Source organism: Lissotriton vulgaris, chromosome 3_1 (genome assembly GCF_964263255.1).
Source record: "Lissotriton vulgaris chromosome 3_1, aLisVul1.2, whole genome shotgun sequence".
Taxonomy (NCBI): domain Eukaryota; kingdom Metazoa; phylum Chordata; class Amphibia; order Caudata; family Salamandridae; genus Lissotriton; species Lissotriton vulgaris.
Genome location: NC_141689.1, coordinates 1,409,139,311 through 1,409,159,224, shown reverse-complemented (window position 1 = coordinate 1,409,159,224; position 19,914 = coordinate 1,409,139,311). Strand labels below are relative to the sequence as shown.

The 19,914-nt window shown below is 51.7% G+C and overlaps 1 protein-coding gene across 4 annotated transcripts in view; it reads left to right on the top strand.

Annotated features, from left to right (window-relative positions):
• The window catches only part of WDFY3 (WD repeat and FYVE domain containing 3), a 2,050,643-nt gene that overhangs the window by 1,753,716 nt on the left and 277,013 nt on the right, over positions 1-19,914 (top strand). For all 4 annotated transcript variants that reach the window (XM_086961876.1, XM_086961875.1, XM_086961873.1 and 1 more), the window contains 2 exons: positions 5,861-6,073; positions 7,079-7,226. In XM_086961876.1, coding sequence (XP_086818002.1) covers positions 5,861-6,073; positions 7,079-7,226 — 361 coding nt within the window. The remainder of the gene's footprint in view (positions 1-5,860; positions 6,074-7,078; positions 7,227-19,914) is intronic.

The window sequence follows — 19,914 nt, the reverse complement described above, 5'->3', positions numbered from 1 at the left end:
GCGTCTGAGTTCAAGGAGGTGACTTGTCCTAAGTACCTCCGACTGTTGAGGTTAACAGACACTGAAACAGATAAAAACACACGGCGTCACCACTGAAGGTTGCGAGGGATCAGGGGCAGGGGTAAAGCGGACCATGGACCAAGGGGAGGTGGGGTGGGGGAGTTGTGCGGGGTGGGGGTACACAAGGGGGAGAGTGGTTGGGGTTCGGGTAGGGTGGGGTCTGTTTGGGAGGGGTCTCCTGTCCTTTTCTCATTTGGTTGATTAAAGAAGTCCTGGGGCTATGTTATAGAGTGGCTGATAGACCTTAAGGCAAAGGAAGGCACTTTAAGAGAGACTGTTGGACATGAACCTTCCGTAGTGCGGATAATAGGGCTACAGATCTCCATTGGGAGGGAACACTATATGGTCTCAGGGATGTTTTCCAGCCTCAAAATGTTTATGACGCGGCCGGCCCAGGTTGGGTTGTAGGCGGCTTGCTGTGTATGTCTACTTCCTCATGACATGGTCATTGGCTTGTGCCTTTCTTGACATCGCTTGGTGGATCAGTCCTCAGACTGTTCTGCTACTCCCATATGGCATCACTGTTTGCTACATGTTGTAACAGCAATAAACACATTTAATACTAAAGTCCCCGCCCAGGAGCCATAGAACTCCACCCCACCCGAAAAGTGTTTGAGAGCCGGCGGAGGAACGGGATCTGCTCCGTATTAGGCACGTATATGCTGCCTGTAAGGATGTGATGGTGTAAGAAAGTAGCTGTATATATACTGGACCAAAGTAAGGTACAGTGTGTATAGAGTCCACAGACCCCAGAGGTTTGGCAGAGGCTAAAGTTAGATATAGCCTTACTCTCTAAAGTGGTAGCTTGGTCGAGCAGTAAGGCAGTATCAGAGGACAGTGTAAAGCATTTGTTGTACACAGTCAGCAAATGGTCTTACACTCAAGAACTGAGCTCTAGGCCAATTGTTTTGCATCAATATATATAGTTGTTTTATTTTTAGAACCAACAAGGTATCAAAATATACTTTCTCAGAATGAGTTACTTTAGTTAAATACTTTTCAAATAGGCAATAGACTTTTTAATTACAATAGTTACAGTTGTTGCAATAGGCACACAATTTCAAACACAATGCAACATTGAGCTCAATGGGAATTTCTAGTTAAATGCAATTAGTTACTTTGTAGATTACTTTTCTAACCACAGGACTGGATCCTAGATTCAGTCCTGGGACATGTCCTGTAAACAGTTAAGTAAAAGCGTTTTGGTTACAGTAGTGATTTTTAAGGAATATTATTGTATTTTAAAAGTTGACACTTAACCCCTTTGATGCTCATGACGAGCTCAGCTCGTCATGAGGTACACCTTTCGTACACTCGTGACGAGCTGAGCTCGTCATGAACAATGGGAATCAATCATTGTCAGCGCACAGGATAAATCTCCACCACACCGATGGTGTTAAAAACTTTTTTACAGAGAATCACCAATGTTATCCTATGGGAGGAAATTAATTTAGTAGGTAAGTAGTGTTATGATTACTTTTTCTTACTCGGGGTTGGATCCTGCATCCAGCTCTGGTGCATCTCCTGTAAACAGTTGAAAGAATGTGTTTAAGTCATACAGGCGATATTTAAGGAATATTTGTAGTTTCTGAAAATCGACACAAACCTTTTCTGGTGAAAACCAGACCATGGATTCCTATGGAAGGAAATTCAAGTTACTGGTAAGTGCGGTTAGGATTACTTTACAGAATCAGTGCTGGGCTATAAGAGGAAGCGCTGGGTTCTCTCCTGATAAAAGGTGAGTAAATCGGAATTCGTTGTTCAACTGATTTTAGGTGAATATTTTAAAGTTTCAAAACTCCACACTTAGAAGAATTTCTAGGTGAAACCAGTTAATGTTAGCCTATAGAAGACAAGTGAGTTATCAGCTTTTGGGTAAGTACTCGACGGGCAGAGTTAAGATTCTGGGCATAGACTCAGGGGTCTCCCAGGGCCAGGTAGGTACAGTTTGTACACCCTCAGCGTACAAGGGGCAGCCAGCTTCAGAGGTTATTAGGCCCAATGTTATCCAATGAGAGGCAGGGGTCTTCGGTTGATGGCTGCTGGCAGCTGTCAAGCAGGCCACGCGGCTGTGGGAGCTGGGCTCTTGGTTACTTGCTCAGGACAAATGGGGAAGTAGTTTAGGACCGAGGTTGAACTGCCAGGGGCACTCGTGCGGCTGTGTGCAGGATGCGTTTGAGCCGTCAGGCGCTCAATGTTATTCAGTGGAGATCTTGGAAAGTGAACAAAGGCTGCAGGCTCGGGGTCGGAGATTCTTGAGGAGCGATTAGAGGTAAGGTGGGATCTTGAAGGATAGGTAGGCACCCAAGAGTTGGGCACAGGGGGCCGTGGGGTGCACGGGTGTCTTTTGATGTCAGGAATCTTACCCTCTGCTGGTCGCGGTTGGAGGGGTCCCTTGCTGCAGGCATCGTCTGGGTCCTCAAGGAGGGTCCTTGGGCACTGGATTCCAGGTCAGAATCGCCGGGGGAACGTCCTCAGGGTCTTTGTCCACTCAGGCACAGGCCAGGCTCGGCGGGTGCAGTGTGTGCTGAATTTGCGCTTCCTGGCTGGCACCAGGGGTATTGCTGTTTGAGCAGAACCACTGCTCATGGGAGTTCCAGTCTTTAAGAGGTTCAAGGCAGGCAGGTCCTCCGGGGTTTTCAAGGTTGCTGTCCGCAGGAGTCGCCAGGATTTAGCAGGAGCAGGTTCAAGGATCAACGGGCCTGTAGGGCTGGGGCCAAGTCAGTTGTTGTCGTCTTCTTGTTAGCAGCTGCACGGCGGGTCTTCTTCTTCTTGATCTTCTTTCTTGTTTTCGAATCGGGATCTGAGGAAGTGTGGAGTAGGGGTATGGGCGGACCGGAATAACAGGCAGGGAGGCCCGATGAAGTGCCACCTACACCGGGGGGTGAGGGATTCGAAAACGAATGTGGGGAAGGGACGGTAGGGTAGGCTGGAAAAAGGAAAGCAAGAGAGGGAACGGGAAGAGGGTGTTGTGTGTGGGGGAACGGTGCTCAGGTTTTCTACAGTGCCAGTGATATGATAATATACAGTGATTCCGTGGTTGTGCGCTCCTATGTACACAATCTAACAATTAACTACAAGGGAAACACGGAGAAAGGTTTAAGGGTACTCACGTGCCCCGCCGCAACTCTCCTGCGAGTTGCCGCCGCTCTCCAGCCACCTCCTGAGGACGCCACCAGTCTTTGGACCAGACGTCCTCCTCCTCGTCTCAGTTCTTCCCCTCCACTCCGCTCTCCGCCACTGGTTCTTCGCTTGCTGCTGCCTCATGCCACGAGTCCGCTGCTTGGAACCACTCTCCTTCCTGACTGATGGCTTTTCTGTGTTCCGGGCAAGTCTCTGGAAAAGTACTTCCGGGGTCAAAGGCGGTCATTTCCGGTCCTTCGAATGTCGCCTCACTTCCGGGGTCAAGGGAGTTTGCTTTCGGTCCTTCGTGCTCGGCTGATGCTGCCGGTTCCTGTAGGGGAAGAGAGAGAGAGGAGTCGTCCTGGTTGATAGGGACGCTGCATGACCGGACTCAGAGGTCAGGGACCCCACGCTCGGACGACGCCCCGGGGAGGTACGGGCTGCTTCTTCTCCACAGGAAGGAATGTTCAGGGTGCCTCTAAATAGTAAATGTAGGGGCGTTACAGGTAGGGCAAGGGCAGGGACCAATAGGTGCCTGTCCTGGGGTGTGTAAACCCCCTATCCTGCTCCTCTCCTGTGGGAGTGGGCAGGAGCCTATCTCTGATTGGCCAGGGCTTCCCATCTTCAAGATGGCCGGAGCCAGTTGAGCTTTACCTCGCCTCTCCCACCTGAAGGGTGGAGTTGGCACAGGCTGGCACACCCCAGTCTTCCCGCCAGAGTGGGGTCAGAACCGGTAGGGGGCAGTTGCTGACTATAGCAAGTGGCCTGGAGAAGCTCACAAAGGCGGGCATGCCTTTAAAGCTTCCTTGCCCATCCTGGGGGAGGAGACCTAGCACCTCCCCCAGGACGTGCATTGTTGCAGGTGGAGGAGAGCGGATGGCTCTCTACCCAGGGGTCCAGCAACATGTCTGCTGTGTGGCAGCCTAGGCATCCTCTCAGACAAGACGTGGATTGTAGGTTAGGTTTCAGAGAGCATCTCTAAGATGCCCTCTGTAATGCATTTTACATTAAATCCCACACTGGCATCAGTGTGGGTTTAATGTGCTGAGAAGTTTGATGTCAAATTTGTCAGTCTTCAGTGTTGCCATTATGGTGCTGTGGAGTTTGTAATGACAACCTCATAGCACCATAAACTCTTAATGACATCTCTGCACTTGCAGTGCCCAGGAATGGCCCTGGGGACTGTAGGTCCAAAGCATTATCAAAGGGGATGATGGACGGAGTATTTGAGCAAATTAAACACTCTGAAATCGGTCCCAGGCTGCTTGTTTTTGGTCCAGGGAAGACATGGACTGTACCCATGAGGCACAGGCTTGGACTGATATGCATATGACCATGTCTGAACTTGGTTGGCGGAGTGAGCTAAAGAAGGATGATGGATTAAACCCAGATCAGTTGACTGGGGATGAGTGCTTGCATTGTTCAACACTCCGTCCATCATCCCCTTTGGTTTTCTGGGTATTGTAGGGGCACAGGGCTCATGCACCTGTGCCCACACCACTGGCATAGGGCACCCAGCTAGAGGGGTGACTGATGTATGCCAGGGCAGTGGGTTTGTGGGCATGGCACCCAGTGAGGTGTGCCATGTCGACTCTTTGTTTAGTTCTGCACCAGGAAACTCAGCCTCCAAAGGCAGTGTGTGTGTGTGTCGGGGTGCATGGCCCCTAAGGGTGGTACAACAAATGCTGCAGCCCTTAGGGGTGTTCTCTGGTCACAAGCCCTGGGTACCTAAGGTACCATTTACCAGGGGCTGACATGTGGCCAGAGATGCCAATTGGGTTTTAGTTTCAACACTGTTTTAGGGAAGGAACACAGGTCCTGGGCACCTGATTGGCAGGAGCCCAGGGCACACTCAGTCAAAGCACATCAGCAATTCAGCATAAAAGTGGGGGCATACCATGCAAGAAAGATGGTACTTTCTCACAGATGGCCATCCAGTCGACCTTTTATAAGCACATATCAGCCCTCGGCAACCATTACCTCTTCCTCTGCAGTATAAGGGACTCCCGGTCGCACCCAGCTCAAAACCCCCCTGGCGTAGGAGAAGCTAGTGGCATATACTTGGCTGAGCCAGCGACGCTGGAGTCTGGATGCTTCAGTGAGTCTGAGATATCTTTCCTGCAAGTTGTGGAAATATGTATTGGTAATTATGTCAATTATCATAGAACATGCAAATTTGCACTGACCGTTTTTCACTTAGGCATACTGGATACATCCAAAACCGTGAGAGTTGCAGTATCAAACTCTTAGTGGAAAGCCAGAACTTAACTGATTTGTGTAAAGAGCAGTTAGGGGAAAAGGGAAGTGTGTGATGTAGGCTTTTATATGTGTGAACTGTGCATTTCCTGATGTTACTTATTCCACTAGCAACCACTTTCTGTTCCTGACATATATGAAGAATTCAAATGCACTTGTTTCTTGCTTAAAGACTGGATATGTATGTCGTGTGTGATCTTTACTTGTGCTAGTTTGAGGTTGAAAATAGATATTGGATGCTCTTTCTGACAGATGAAGTGCAAGGGATTAAAATGAGTTACTTGTAACTACTGTATCTGTATGAAATGCATGCTGTTTGTCCTACTGAAACTCCAACAAATTTAAAAAAAAAGAGGTTTCCTCTGGCAACTACTATAAATAATCTCTTCTGTCCTTTCTGTATTATGATGATTCAATGCAGGCCCTGGAGTGTGATTATGTGAGCGCACATCTGCACGAGTGGATTGACCTGATCTTTGGGTACAAGCAACAAGGTCCTGCAGCAGTAGAAGCTGTCAATGTGTTCCATCATCTCTTCTACGAAGGACAGGTGGATATTTACAACATCAATGACCCCTTGAAGGAGACGGCAACCATTGGATTCATCAACAACTTTGGACAAATACCCAAACAGGTTACAATGCCTTCTATTACTGTCTTCTCTTCACTGTAGTGAAGATTAAAATAGAGGCGCCGGCATGGCACATGCTAACTTGACCTATGACTGTTGAGGTTTACTTTGTAGTTAGTTAATCATGATTATAACTAATAATTAGGTACTGTGCTTGTTTCTTTTTTTATTTGTGGACCTATGTTTGCAATGAAACTTGACCTATTTATGATTATAGGTAACATCTGTTGCTGTTTCACAATGTAACATTGTTAGCCAGGGGATAAACCAGAAAATTATAATACCCCCAACGCACACACACACACAGAGAACTAAACCTGTAATGACACAGAGTAAGCAATGTGACTCTCCCTAGAATAGTTCCATTCACCTTACATTCACCCATCTGCTCATTCATCGTGCCACCCTCCATTCTTGCCTTCTTTCACCTTTCCATCACTTCACACTTCCATCAGTCCTTTCACCATTCTATTCTTCAGTTTGCTCATCAATCCCATTACTCATCCATCCATAATTCTATCAATACACTTTCATCTGTTAATCCTTCCACCCATCTATCCTTGTCCCCTTTCTTTCGTCTATCCTCTTACCTTTCCTTCCTTCCTATTTCGCTCCATCCTATTTACCTCTTCCTTTCCCATTTTCTTACTTCCATGTTTTCTTTTTGCCTTTTCCATATTATCATTTCCACTTTCTATCTCCAATCTTTCCTCTCTCTATTTGTCCCTCTTAACTTTCCCTTTCCTTTTGTTCTGTTGGCTGCCTCACCATTTTCAATATTTTCATCATTTCTTTAAATGAACTTGGCTCACTAAGTTGCACTTATCCCTCAATCCTAGTCCTGACCTGATATTCCTTAACCGGGACTTTATGACCGTTTGTCGACAGAATAAAAAATGAAACTAATAAACGTTTCAGTAGGTCCAGTGGTAGCCCCCACTTAAGCTGCTAAAGTTCACTACCCCTATGATGTCAACACATTAACATATGACTTTTTCTTTGTAACAGTTGTTCAAAAAGCCTCATCCACCAAAGCGTGTTAGAAGCAAAGTCATCAATGAAATTGCTGGTATAGTCCCCCCATTGAGTTCTATGTGTGACAAGACTTTTTTCCATCACTTGGACAACCTACGGCCTTCTTTTGCACCTGTTAAAGGTAATTCTGTTTGAATTATTGTTCTGTTATTTTAATTGGTCATCATTATTTTCTGTAAACACTGTAGTGAAGTCATCTTGCAAAATTCCATGGAAATATATTTCTGCTACACGCCACCACCTATTTTACTGTCATTAAAAACAGCTTGTAAATAACATACCACATTCCGCAAATTACAACTATCCTATCAGTGCACCTCAAAGAATTACAACGCTGTGACCAATGCAAGGGGGGGGGGGTGTCTCAGAGGAATAAAAGGGGGGGACCACTTGCAGAGCTTCTTATGCAGTTTTATTTTTTTAAGGAAATATAATCCAAGGTAATAACACCCATCTCTGGGGTGAAATGAAAACAAAAGAAGTAGACGGTATTGTGGGTCTCCGAAGACGTGGCCAGAAGTCCTTCCTGGATCCCGTTCCTGCCTTCGGTGCTACACCCAGGGGGTCCGCGTCAGCTCTCCAGCAAGGGCATGAAAAAGAAAGAAACCTCGGGGTTACTGTTTGAATCTGGGTTCTGGGTATGGAAGAGGGGGGAAGGGGAGTGAGGGGATCACCAGGGACTGACACCAGTTCTTGAATACAGCCGAACAACAGCTAATTAAGAGATAGGCGCTAGAGGTGTGCTCGGGGACGAGGTAGTGAAACAACCCACACACGCAATCCCGTGACCTCCCTCACCCACCCCTACCCGGTCCCACCCCGTGAAAAAGCAAGTCTCCGAATGCGATCCTATACCTTGTCCAGCCCCACTTCTCCAGAAGTGCGGCGGGGCGACTCGTGTTGACGGTGGCCTCCTGGCGTGTTGGTTTCGCTGGGCTGGCCGTGTCCGGTATCTTCGTCCTCCTCCTTCCGGGGCCACTCGATAGGAACGCAGGTCGGCTCCGGCTTCTCATCTCCAGTTCCTCCTCCGGCTTTCGCGCCATCTTCTTCCTGCTTGAGTGTTTTGAGCGCCTCCTCTGTCCCGGATTGGCGGAATGATGGTGACGTCACGGCCGAGGTTTCCACCCCCGGGAAAGCCCAGGCGGCATTAAAGGGACCGTATGCGTCCTGTTCTGGGGGTGGAAATGAACAGGAGTTAAAGTCCTCACCCTGCCCTGGCCAGACAGGACCCCCGTGACACACGCTCAATTCACCGGATAGAGACAATGTACAGCAGTCCAAATAATCCTGCTTTGTAAGTTCTGTACATCTGAAAGAAACACGTTAGTGTTAGATTCCTTACCTTAGAATATCCCCAGGCGTCAGTCTGGATCCGGAAACTTTTGCGTAGCAGTACCCCTGCGCGTCGGTAGGCGTCGTCTGCAGGCGCCCCCTGCGGCTCCGCGTCCGTCGTTGGCGTCATGCGCCGTGATGACGTCGCTGGAGTATATAGACGCCGCCTCCGCGCGCTGACGTCAGTTCTTCTTTTTTCCGCGCCAGTGGACGCAGATCTGAAGAGCAGTACTCCGGTCTTTGACCAAGTTTTTTCGAGTTGTTATCACTTTGTGCCTATTAGGATGCCTGGGTTCAAGCACTGTGATGACTGTGAGCGCACGATGTCGGTCACAGACCATCACCGCCTCTGTCTCCGGTGTCTGGGCCCCGACCACGACGTGGACTCCTGCGTCGACTGCCGGGCCCTCACCAGCAAAGCTAGACGGGAGCGGTCCCGCAAGCTACTGGAGCTCCGGGTGTCGGCCCCACGTCGGGACCGGGAGCGGTCCCGGTCCGGCCGGAGGTCGAGAGAGCGTTCGAGGGAGCGGTCTCGGGGCCGCGCCGAGCGTTCCGGAAGTCGACACCACTCGTCATCCTCGTCAGGTAAGAAACACAAGAAGTCGGGGCGTCGTCATCGTACCCCCGACTCCCCCCGACGCTCGCGCTATGCGGCTGGGGGTTCGGGTGACCCCAACCCCGCGGCTCCGCGAGAGTCGCCGGCGCAGCCTGCCCCATACCCTCAGGTCCCTGGGCACGGTGCGACGCCTGAGGAGATAGAGGCGTTCCTCATGGCCATGAGGGCCCTGTCTCCTCCGGCGGGTTCCACGGCGCCTACGGGCCCAGTGAACCCGTCCGGGGGCCCTAGCGGTTCTGCTGACCCTACCTCGACGCCGTCGGATGCTCCGATTCCGGCGGCGCCGGCGGCACCGATCCCGGCGCCGCTAGGGCCTTCGGGGTCGACGCCGGATGGACGCCCATCCAACCCGGCGCCGATTCCATCGGGGTTGCCCGCGGCTCCGCCTCCGCGCGACGCCGGTTCCTCGGTGCCGGCTTCGGGCGGCACTGGGGCTCCGGCGCCGGCTCCGGGCGGCGCCGTCCCCTTACCTTCGCCGACGCCGGACGCGGGGCCGGACGGGCGTCGCTCGACGCCGGTCCCGGCGCCGATGGGGCCCATGAACCCCGAGGAGCCGGTCTACATCGTTGACTCCGAATACGGAGAAGATGAAGAGTTCGGTGAAGGTTGGGAGGGGTCCGAGGACCCTCTGTCATGCGAGTGCCAGTATGACCCGGACTGGACAGGTGACTTGGGGGATGCCAGTGGTCTGGACGACTCTCCTAACCCTGGTTTGATCTCTCCTCCTTCCGTGGCATCGGTGGAGGGAGCTGCATATTCTGTGGTGCTGATGAGGGCTGCCAAGGCCTTACACCTTGAGCTCCCCGTCGCGGCCGTGAGGCCTAACATCCTCACCGAGGTCTTCAAACCGCAGTCATGCCCACAGGAGCCACTGCTGCCGTTTAATGAAGCCTTGTCGGACGTTCTGTTGGGCACGTGGTCCAGGCCCGCTTCAGGTGCGCCTGTCGATCGGAACGTGGCCAGGCGCCACCGTCCTTGTCCGGACGACCCCAAGTTCCTGTCTACCCACCCCACTCCTGAGAGTCTGGTGATCCAGGCCTCGACCTCCCAGTCCGCATTCCCGTCGGCCCCTCCCGACCGGGAATCCAAGAGGTATGACCAATTTGGCAAGAAGGTCTTCTCGTCCATTAGTTTGGGCCTGCGGTCTTGCAACACCGCCTGCCTCTTGGGCCGCTACACCCACTCTGTGTGGGATACGGTCGCGGAACTGCTGCCAGAATGCCCCATGGAGGTGCGGGCAAAACTCGGTCAGGCTGTGGCTGAGGGCCGAGATGCAGCGAAATATTCAATACGGTGTGGTCTTGATACGACCGACTCGCTAGGCAGAGCTATGTCAACGACGGTGGCGATTCGTCGCCACGCCTGGCTGAGATCCGCCAATTTTTCGGCAGATGTCCAGAGTACATTGATGGACATGCCGTTTGATGGCTGTCACCTGTTCGGTGACAAGGCGGACCACGCGCTGGAACGCTTCAAGGACTCCAGGGTCACGGCCAAGTCCTTGGGTCTCTCGACCCAGCGTCAGCAACCGGGTTCGTTTCGCCCCTTTCGTGGCCAAGGAAGGGGCGCCCCCACACGTGCTGCCAGCCACGCGCCGCAACAATCCTTTCAACGCGGTGGCGGCCGTGGAAACCGCCGTGGTGGCGGTCGGGGACAACGGCGGGGTCAGACCACACCCTCCCCCGCAGCATCTACCCCAAAATCCTCCTAGTCCGTGCTTTCGGCCCCATGTGACGCCAGTGGGTGGCAGGGTTCGCCATCACCACGCTCACTGGCGCACGATCACTTCGGACAGGTGGGTGCTGCAAATTGTCCGAAGGGGCTACTCCCTCCCCTTCGAGACCTCTCCTCCAGCCATGCCACCGCAGAACCACCGTGTGTCGGGGGACCACTTGACACTTCTGCAGGAGGAAGTTACGGCCCTCTTGGCCAAGGGGGCCATCGAGCGCGTTCCTGGGCCAGAAGTAGGGCGTGGTTGTTATTCCCACTACTTTCTGGTGCCCAAGAAGGACAAGGGGGGCCTACGTCCTATCTTGGATCTAAGGAACGTCAACGGCTTCCTCCGGAAGGAGAAGTTCAAGATGTTGACGTTAGCTCAGGTCTTGGCTGCTCTAGACCCGCAAGACTGGATGGTAGCGTTGGACTTGCAGGACGCCTATTTTCACATCCCCGTCCTGCCGGCCCATCGGCGTTACCTGCGGTTCACGGTAGGCCTGGAGCACTTTCAGTTTATCGTGCTCCCCTTCGGCCTTACCAGCGCCCCACGGGTGTTCACAAAGGTGATGGCGGTGGTCGCAGCCCATCTGCGCAGGTTAGGGGTTTCAGTCTTCCCCTACCTAGACGACTGGTTGTTGAAGGCGGGCTCGCCCCAGACAGTCGTCCACCACCTTCAGATGACGGCAGACCTCTTGCACGACCTGGGGTTCTCCATCAATGTGCCGAAATCACACCTGTGTCCCTCTCAAAAGCTCCTTTTCATCGGAGCGGTTCTGGACTCGGCGCAGTTTCGGGTTTATCCTCCGGAACGGCGGGTTCGGGATATTCAGGCTTTGATTCCCATCTTTCAGCCGCTATCCCGAGTTTCGGTCAGGTTGACGCTGCGGCTGCTGGGACTGATGGCTTCCTGCATCCTTCTGGTGCATCACGCCCGGTGGCGGATGCGGGCTCTGCAGTGGGACCTGAAGTTTCAGTGGGCCCAGCATCAGGGCAACTTGTCCGACCACGTCTTGATCTCGGAGGGCACTGCGAGACAACTGCAGTGGTGGCTTACGGACCGCGACTGGGTCAGGGGCAAGTCCCTCTCCCTTCCCCAACCGGAGCACGTTGTCGTGACGGACGCGTCCCTCCAGGGCTGGGGTGGCCACTTGGGAGAGGCAGAGATCAGAGGCATCTGGTCTCCGGCGGAGTCCCGGCTCCATATCAACCTGTTGGAGCTGCGGGCGATTCGTCTGGCACTGAAGGCATTCCTCCCCTTTGTCAACGGGAGTGTAGTGCAGGTGTTCACCGACAACACCACCGCCATGTGGTACTGCAACAAACAGGGCGGAGTGGGGTCATGGACCCTTTGCCAGGAGGCTCTGCGCCTCTGGCAATGGCTGGAACGTCAGGGCGTGATTCTGACGGTTCAACACCTGGCAGGTTCTCTGAACGCCAGAGCGGACGAACTCAGCCGTCGGTGCTCGATGGATCACGAATGGCGTCTGAACTCGGACGTGGCGCAAGGTCTCTTTCTGCGATGGGGAGAGCCTTGGTTAGATCTATTCGCCACAGAAGAGAACGCGCAATGTCATCAGTTCTGCGCGTTGGAGTTTCCAAGACGGCACTCGCACGGCGACGCCTTTCGGCGCGAGTGGAGTTGCGGTCTGTTATACGCCTTTCCGCCTATACCACTTCTGCCCAGAGTGCTGAAGAAGATCAGGCGCGACCGGGCCCAAGTTATCCTTGTGGCTCCGGACTGGGCTCGAAGATACTGGTATCCCGAGCTACTCAGCATGTCAGTCGGTCCCCCGATCCGCCTGCCCCTTCAGGAGGACCTTCTGTCGCAGCAGCAGGGGACGGTCCTCCACCCGAACCTGTCCAGTCTCCACCTCCATGCTTGGAGATTGAGCGGCGGCAGTTGAGGCCATTTGACTTGCCTCCTGAAGTCTGTGATGTTATTCTGGCAGCCAGGCGTCCCTCCACTAAGTCGGTATACGCCTGTCGGTGGAACAGATTTGTGGCATGGTGCACAGCAAAGGCTGTGGATCCTCTCTCTGCCCCTCTTTCGGAGGTTCTTCGGTTTCTTCTTTCTCTTGCCCAGCAGGGCTCTGCTCTGGGCACTATCAAGGGCTACCTTTCTGCCCTTTCAGCCTTTTTGAGGCTTCCTGATCAGCCTTCTTTGTTCAAATCCCCGATTGTAACTCGGTTCTTAAAAGGCATCACTCACATGTTTCCACCTGTTCCGTTTGTGATGCCTCAGTGGGATTTGAACCTGGTTCTGACCTTCCTGATGTGTGCTCCCTTTGAGCCCCTTCATTCTTGTCCTCTCCGTCTCCTGACTTTAAAGACGGCTTTCCTGGTTGCCATCACCTCTGCCAGGAGAGTGAGTGAGCTCCAGGCTCTTTCTGTCCAACCTCCTTTCCTGTCAATTCATCCTGATAAGGTGGTTCTGAGGACTAGACCTTCTTTCCTGCCCAAGGTTGTTTCGGCCTTTCACATCGGGCAGTCCATCACCCTCCCTTCCTTCTTCCCGCCTCCGCATCCTTCAAAGGATGAAGAGCGGCTCCACCGTCTGGACCCAAAACGTGCGCTTTCATTCTACATGGATCGCACACGCCAGTTCCGGGTGGATGACCAACTGTTTGTTGGCTACGTGGGTGCGAAGAAGGGACGGGCGGTTTGTAAACGAACCATCTCTCGATGGGTCGTCCTCTGCATCAAAGCGTGCTACTCTTTGGCTCGGAAGGAGCCTCCTGTTGGGCTGAGGGCCCATTCCACTCGGGCCACGGCGGCTACTACTGCCCTGGGCCGGGGAGTCCCCTTGCAGGACATTTGCCAAGCGGCTACGTGGGCCTCGCTGCACACATTTGCGAGGCACTACTGCCTGGACAGTCAAGTCCGGAGGGATGGCTTCTTTGGCCGTTCTGTCCTCCAGGACTTTCTGGTGTAGTATTGTATTGGTTCGCAGACCCACCACCGGGGTTGGTATTGCTGGGGTATGTATTCTAAGGTAAGGAATCTAACACTAACGTGTTTCTTTCAGATGAACAAGTTACTTACCTTCGGTAACGATATATCTGTAAGAAACATTAGTTAGTGTTAGATTCCTTACCGAACCCACCCATCCTCCCCGTTCTGCGAACTGATACCTAGGGTTAAGGTCATCCCTTTCAGGGCCCTAGTTTTACATGGCACCAGTGTTGGTTCTCTCATGGCTCTGCGTCTCCTGGCGCGGAAATGCTGTGTGCAAAGAACTGACGTCAGCGCGCGGAGGCGGCGTCTATATACTCCAGCGACGTCATCACGGCGCACGACGCCAACGACGGACGCGGAGCCGCAGGGGACGCCTGCAGACGACGCCTACCGACGCGCAGGGGTACTGCTACGCAAAAGTTTCCGGATCCAGACTGACGCCTGGGGATATTCTAAGGTAAGGAATCTAACACTAACTAATGTTTCTTACAGATATATCGTTACCGAAGGTAAGTAACTTGTTCAATAGTAAATGCCAAAAGAACATGCTGAAATATATGGATGTGTGCATCAAGGGGCATATCCAAACTAAAATAGAAGCGATGGCCTTAGACCCTTTCCTCCAATGAACAGCTTTGCAAGATCGTCCCTACAACTCTTCCGTTGTTACACTTTGACATATTGTATTGTATTGTAGAATTTACTATTCAAATTATTTACATAACACAATACCTTTTGTTGCACTGAACGTCAGACAGCAAGCGCATTCTGTGTGTCATTCAGATTAGATTATGCATAGGCCACCACAGAATCATTCTCCAGAATACCCCTTCAGACTGGAGCTCCCTTCAAGTTGGTTTAGGATGCTCAAAAGATTTCCTCCAGTTTCACAAAAAGTTTGGGACTAGCTGCTTTTTCTTCACCTAATAGCCTCCTGCAGCTCTCCGCTCCCCTCTCTACACTTTTAACAGCTATATATACTTTTAAAACTATGTTTACAGATTGATTTTTAGAAAAAACTGGTGTATTGCCCAAGTATATCACCCGATGACCATGCTAGGTGACAGTTTTCAAAACATCACTGTTTGCTTTCAAGCTACAAAGACAAGCCTTTTTTTGGATTAGGCCCCTAAACGTAACAAAACAGATGTTGACACAACGGTTTATGGGTTCAGAACTTCAATGTCTGCCTGTCTGCATGTCTGTATGGCCACTTGGTTAAAAGAATTGCGCGATAGAGCTCTTCTCTCTTCTAAAAGGGCAAGGCAGATGAAGATAATGTGGATGATGGTTTCTTTCTTACTTTCACAAAGTCTGCATGCAGTGCCTTCCTCAGAAGACCACAATTATGTGATGAGTGAGAAAGACACAGTCTTCAAGGGCCACAAGCTTCAACTCTTCCAAGAACTCTTATCGATCACCCAGAATAATCACAGAGACTCCAGCCCTGCAAGAGAATTCCTAAGAGAACAGCAAATTCATTACCAATGCAGCTATTCATTCCACCTATAATGTTCTACATAGGGCAAGCGAAAGGTACTGCAATCAGTACGAGAAGCAAAGAAACTTTAGGAATCAGACTGGGAGGCATAAGCAGGGACAAACTCTGACCAGTATGGTAGATGATCCAATAAAGCAATAGACCCCAATGGCCACAGTCACCTAGCATAGCAGCAGTGAAAGAAGAAGCAGTTCAACACCTGAGGACAATGGAAGCAGCAAAAGATAATACTGGGGTCCCAGAGACTAATAACACACAAGGCGCCGGACGACCCAACAGTGGACTCATGAACTGCCAATGGTAATGGCAATACACTGAGCATGTGAAGCTGAGAGAGGATCCTGGGACAATGGTTTCTGGTAGGGGCCAAGGGAAGTTGAAAAATTCCCACACTATGAGATGACCAACCATAGGGCCACATCAACCATGACCTTACATATCACTCACTGCTTCTATGCCTCAAACTTTTTAATGTCCCTAGAGTCATTGTCTCCCATTCACCCCAAACCCCCACCCCAGCCTTCCCACTGCCCCCATTTCCAATACATGTGACGCTTAGGCATATGGTAGAGATAATTGTTAAGCCTAGTTGGTCAGATAAACCTGATTATTGTTGGTACATCAAGGGGGGAAAGCATCGCTCTATGCACAGGGAGTTATGGATGGAGAGCTTTTACCATAGGGGGCCAGATGAAATTAACCTAAATAGCCATTCAGATTACTGTTGAATAACATAAAAGGCCTGAATTCCCTAGGCAAAAGACAGCAGGTGTGGAGTTAAATAACCAGTCAGGGTACATATGTAGTCTTTCTGCAAGAAACCTTCTTACTGCATTACAGCCAATTTAGAATGCAACACAGATACTACCCAGCCAATTCTGGGCCTCACCAACAACACAAAATATGAGAGTGGCCATACTTTGCAAAAAAGCATTTTAGGAGGACCAAAAACACTAAAATCCCGTGGGACAGTGAAAGATGCTATGTCAAACTCCACCTCAAACTACGTCAACCACTACATATTCCATATCCGTTATGCCCTCAACTCAGCTCAAGAACGATTCCTTCGAGACCAGGAGAATAATCCCAGGGGAGAATTAATAGTTGGAGGTGATTTCAATTTACCCTGGAACCCTGATCTAAATGGGGACCTTCGGTTCCTCTCTGGTACAACAGCCATGTCAGGGAAGCTAAAGATCTGGTTCTGATGGATGCTTTTTATCATAATTATCAAATATTCTTGATTTCGTAAAATAACCGTAAAAGATACATAAAAACCACAAAAAACACCAAGTGTAATGATTATTGAGTGATTCAACATAAACCCTATCTTAAATGGGATAAGGAACTATGTCAGTGCCTAATTATAGAACGGGATGTCATTTTACTAGATTACCTTTTTTGTCTATTTCCTTGTATTACATTTACTGCTTTTATTGTATGCTTTCATGGTCATATTGACCGAAATAAAGGTTTCTGACTTGACTTGATTATCTGTAACATTTCAAAAACATATCTATAGCTCAGTATACTACATCAGTGTAATACATCAGGTCACTGCTTTTACCATGCCAAGAACCTACACAGTGTCATTCAGCAATCACCGTATAAACTCCCCTCTATTATATAGTGCTTCTGAACTTATTGGCATGTTGAATATAGTGAACTAAAGCCACAGAGATGGAATGTGAGTAACAGTTGCAAATAGAACAAAGCAAGTCTGCAGGACGGTTAACAGGTAAGTACTTTGTTGTGGGAGTTAATTGAATTAATTGTGGGTTTGTAATGCGCTAGAATCGACTCCCGAACGAGTATCTCTGCGCAGTAGACCGCTGGGAAACCCGTCCTGGCTTTCCCTGTGAGATGGTCCCTACTGGGTATCTCCAAGGTGAAACCAGGCATCCCCGGCGTATGTGGGGGGCCGTTGTGAAGATGAGGCAAGCTAATGCCCAGAGTTGCCGAGTGTGATCCCGTGTTAGAGTAGGCACCGAGGTGAGAATTATCGAGTCTGCTGACCCTGGTCCACGACCCTGCCGCGTCGGGAATTGAACCCTGGTCCCGGGCCGTCCTCTGCTCTCGGGTCTGCCGCCTCTAACCTATAAACCACACCACTCCACTAGCATGTTAGTATTCTGGGGTTAAAACCAGGGTTCCCCCAGGGTCAAGGATGCACTTTCAAAACACCCTCAGCGGCACTAGGGCGGCTGGGTGCAGAGTGCTGAGGCCCAATGTTATCCAATGCGGGATAGGTGGCCTCCGGTTGGTGGCTGCTCATGATCAGGCCAAAAGGCTGTGGGAGCAAAGCACCTGGGGTTTAGTTCAGGGCAAAGGGGATCCGATTTAGCACCCAAAGTACACCCGTAATGGCAGCTGGGTGCAGGGTGCTAGTTTGTTGTCAGGTGCCCGGTTGATTTCATTAGGGATGGCCATGACTCCCGGTACTGTCAAGACTGTCGACCCGTTGGCCCCGAAGGCCTTGCGGGAGCGGTGCCTGAAGTTGCTGGAGGTCCGGCATTCCTCTCACCACCGCTCCTGGTCTAGGGGCCGTTCGCGGGACCGGAGCCGTCGCTCCTCGGGCTCTAAGCCTTCGCCTTCAAATTCCGGTAAGCTCACCATAAAAAGAAGTCGAAGAAGCGTGTTCGCTCTTCAATGTCCCCCTGTCACTTCCCAGAGGCGGACGAGGGCGACAGGGGTTCTGCCCCTGCGGTTCCTCTGGAGCCAGGGAGTCCTGCGGCCTACCCCCTATACCCGGTCCGTCGGCGACTCCCGAACAGATGCAAGAGTTGCTCCTGATGGCGCGCTTTCGGGCACCGCGGTCCTGTGTCCAGATCCTGTTGGCCCGGTAACTCCGCCACTGGTGCCACAGGATCCTGCACCGCCAGCTCCAGCCCCGGTGCCACAAGGTGCAGCACCGCCGGTTCTGGCCCCGGCGCTGCCCTTGGCTTCGCCACAGGCGCCACACTGGGTGCCGTTTCTCCCACCCCTGCCCCGTTTCCTGGACCATTTCGTTCCGGCTTGGGATCCGAATTGGGATACGGCCCCGGCTAGGCCCCGGCCGGCGCCGTTCCCGAAGCCGCTTGTCCCTTCTCCAGCTCCGGCCCTACCACCGCAACCGGCTCCCTCTACACCGGAGCCGGACGTGTGCTCGCATTCTGTCTGCAGCGTACACAGCAGTTCCGGGTGGATGATCAGCTCTTTGTTGGCTGCGTGGGCGCAAAAAAAGGTCGGGCCGTGCACAAACGGACCATCTCTCGGTGGGTCGTTCTCTGTATCAAAACATGTTACTCCTTGGTCAAGAAGGAACCTCCTGTGGGGTTGCGTGCCCATTCCACCAGGGCAACGGCAGCCACTACTGCCTTGGGAGGCGGCGTTCCCTTACAGGAGATTTGTCAGGCAGCTACATGGGCCTCGCTGCACACATTCACCAAGCACTACTGCCTTGACAGTCAGATCCGGAGAGACAGCTTTTGACTTTGGTAACTGAGGTTTTATTGGTTTTAATAGTTTTCTTCGGTTGGGGCTTGGACGATAGTATGGAAGTGTAGCGTCTTGTTCCTTGTCCGGCGAGCCGCTCCCTCGCAAACTTCGCCGTCGTCTCTCCAGGGTGTCCCTGGGTCGTCGTCCAAAACAAAAGAGAGAAGGCTGGTTTCAGTCGGGTGTATCTATTTACAGTGCACAGGGACAGGGGGTGAGGAGTCACACGGTGCAGCAAGCACTATTGTACACGGGTGCAGAGGGTGCTCAGAAAGGGCAGTGAAAGGGGAATACTCAGTGTGTTTCAGGGCGGCTTGAAACCTTTCCTCCCCGCCCAGCCCGCGATACAAGCACGTACCTGTGCTAGCCACACTTCCCTTGAAGTGTGGCTGGGCGATGAGCTGTGCCGTTGGCCTCCAGGCTCCTGCAGCTTCCGGGATGGTTCCTCACGAGATTCTTCGTTCTTTGACCTCTGCCGACTTGCTTCTTCCAATCCTTCGGTCTTCTCCCTCCTTACGCTTGCTTCCTCCTCTGTTCCTAACTCGCCTCCTCCGGTTGTAAAACACACCTCCCTCTCAGGTTTTCCCGGATTTACGTTTTCGGCATCGGTATCGCCATCAAAGGGGGCAGGCCTCCTGTGAACTCGGCCCAGTTAAAGAAACAGGGTCCCGTCTCGGCGTCCGGCAAATTGAATGGCAAGCTAGCCCTGTTCCAGTCTTCCGGTCGCTGTGGGGAAAGAGGCGAGGAAGATCTGTTGGTATGTCCTAATCATGTTGTTTCCCCTCTCATACTCCCGGGTCGGCTCACCTCGTCACATACCACCCCCCCTGGATTCTCCCGTTTGGGGAGAGGAAAGCGGGAATGGTAGTCAGCATTGCTGTTCATATTCCCTTTTCTGTGGCACAGTGTGAATGTAAATGGTTGGAGGGCCAAAAACCACCTTAGAACCCGGGGGTTTTGAGAGATGTCCCGGCTCATCCATGTAAGAGGAGCATGGTCGGTGTACAGGGTGAAGGAGTGCCCTTCCAGATAATATCTTAATTTATCCACCGCCCATCTTGTAGCGAGACACTCTTTCTCTATGGTAGGATATTTAAATTCTCGAGGAAAAAGTTTTCGGCTATTGGATGCTCTATGCCCTCAGGTGACAACTGAGAAAGAACTGCCCTGATCCCATACTCAGATGCGTCTGTATGTAAAATGAAGGGCGATTAA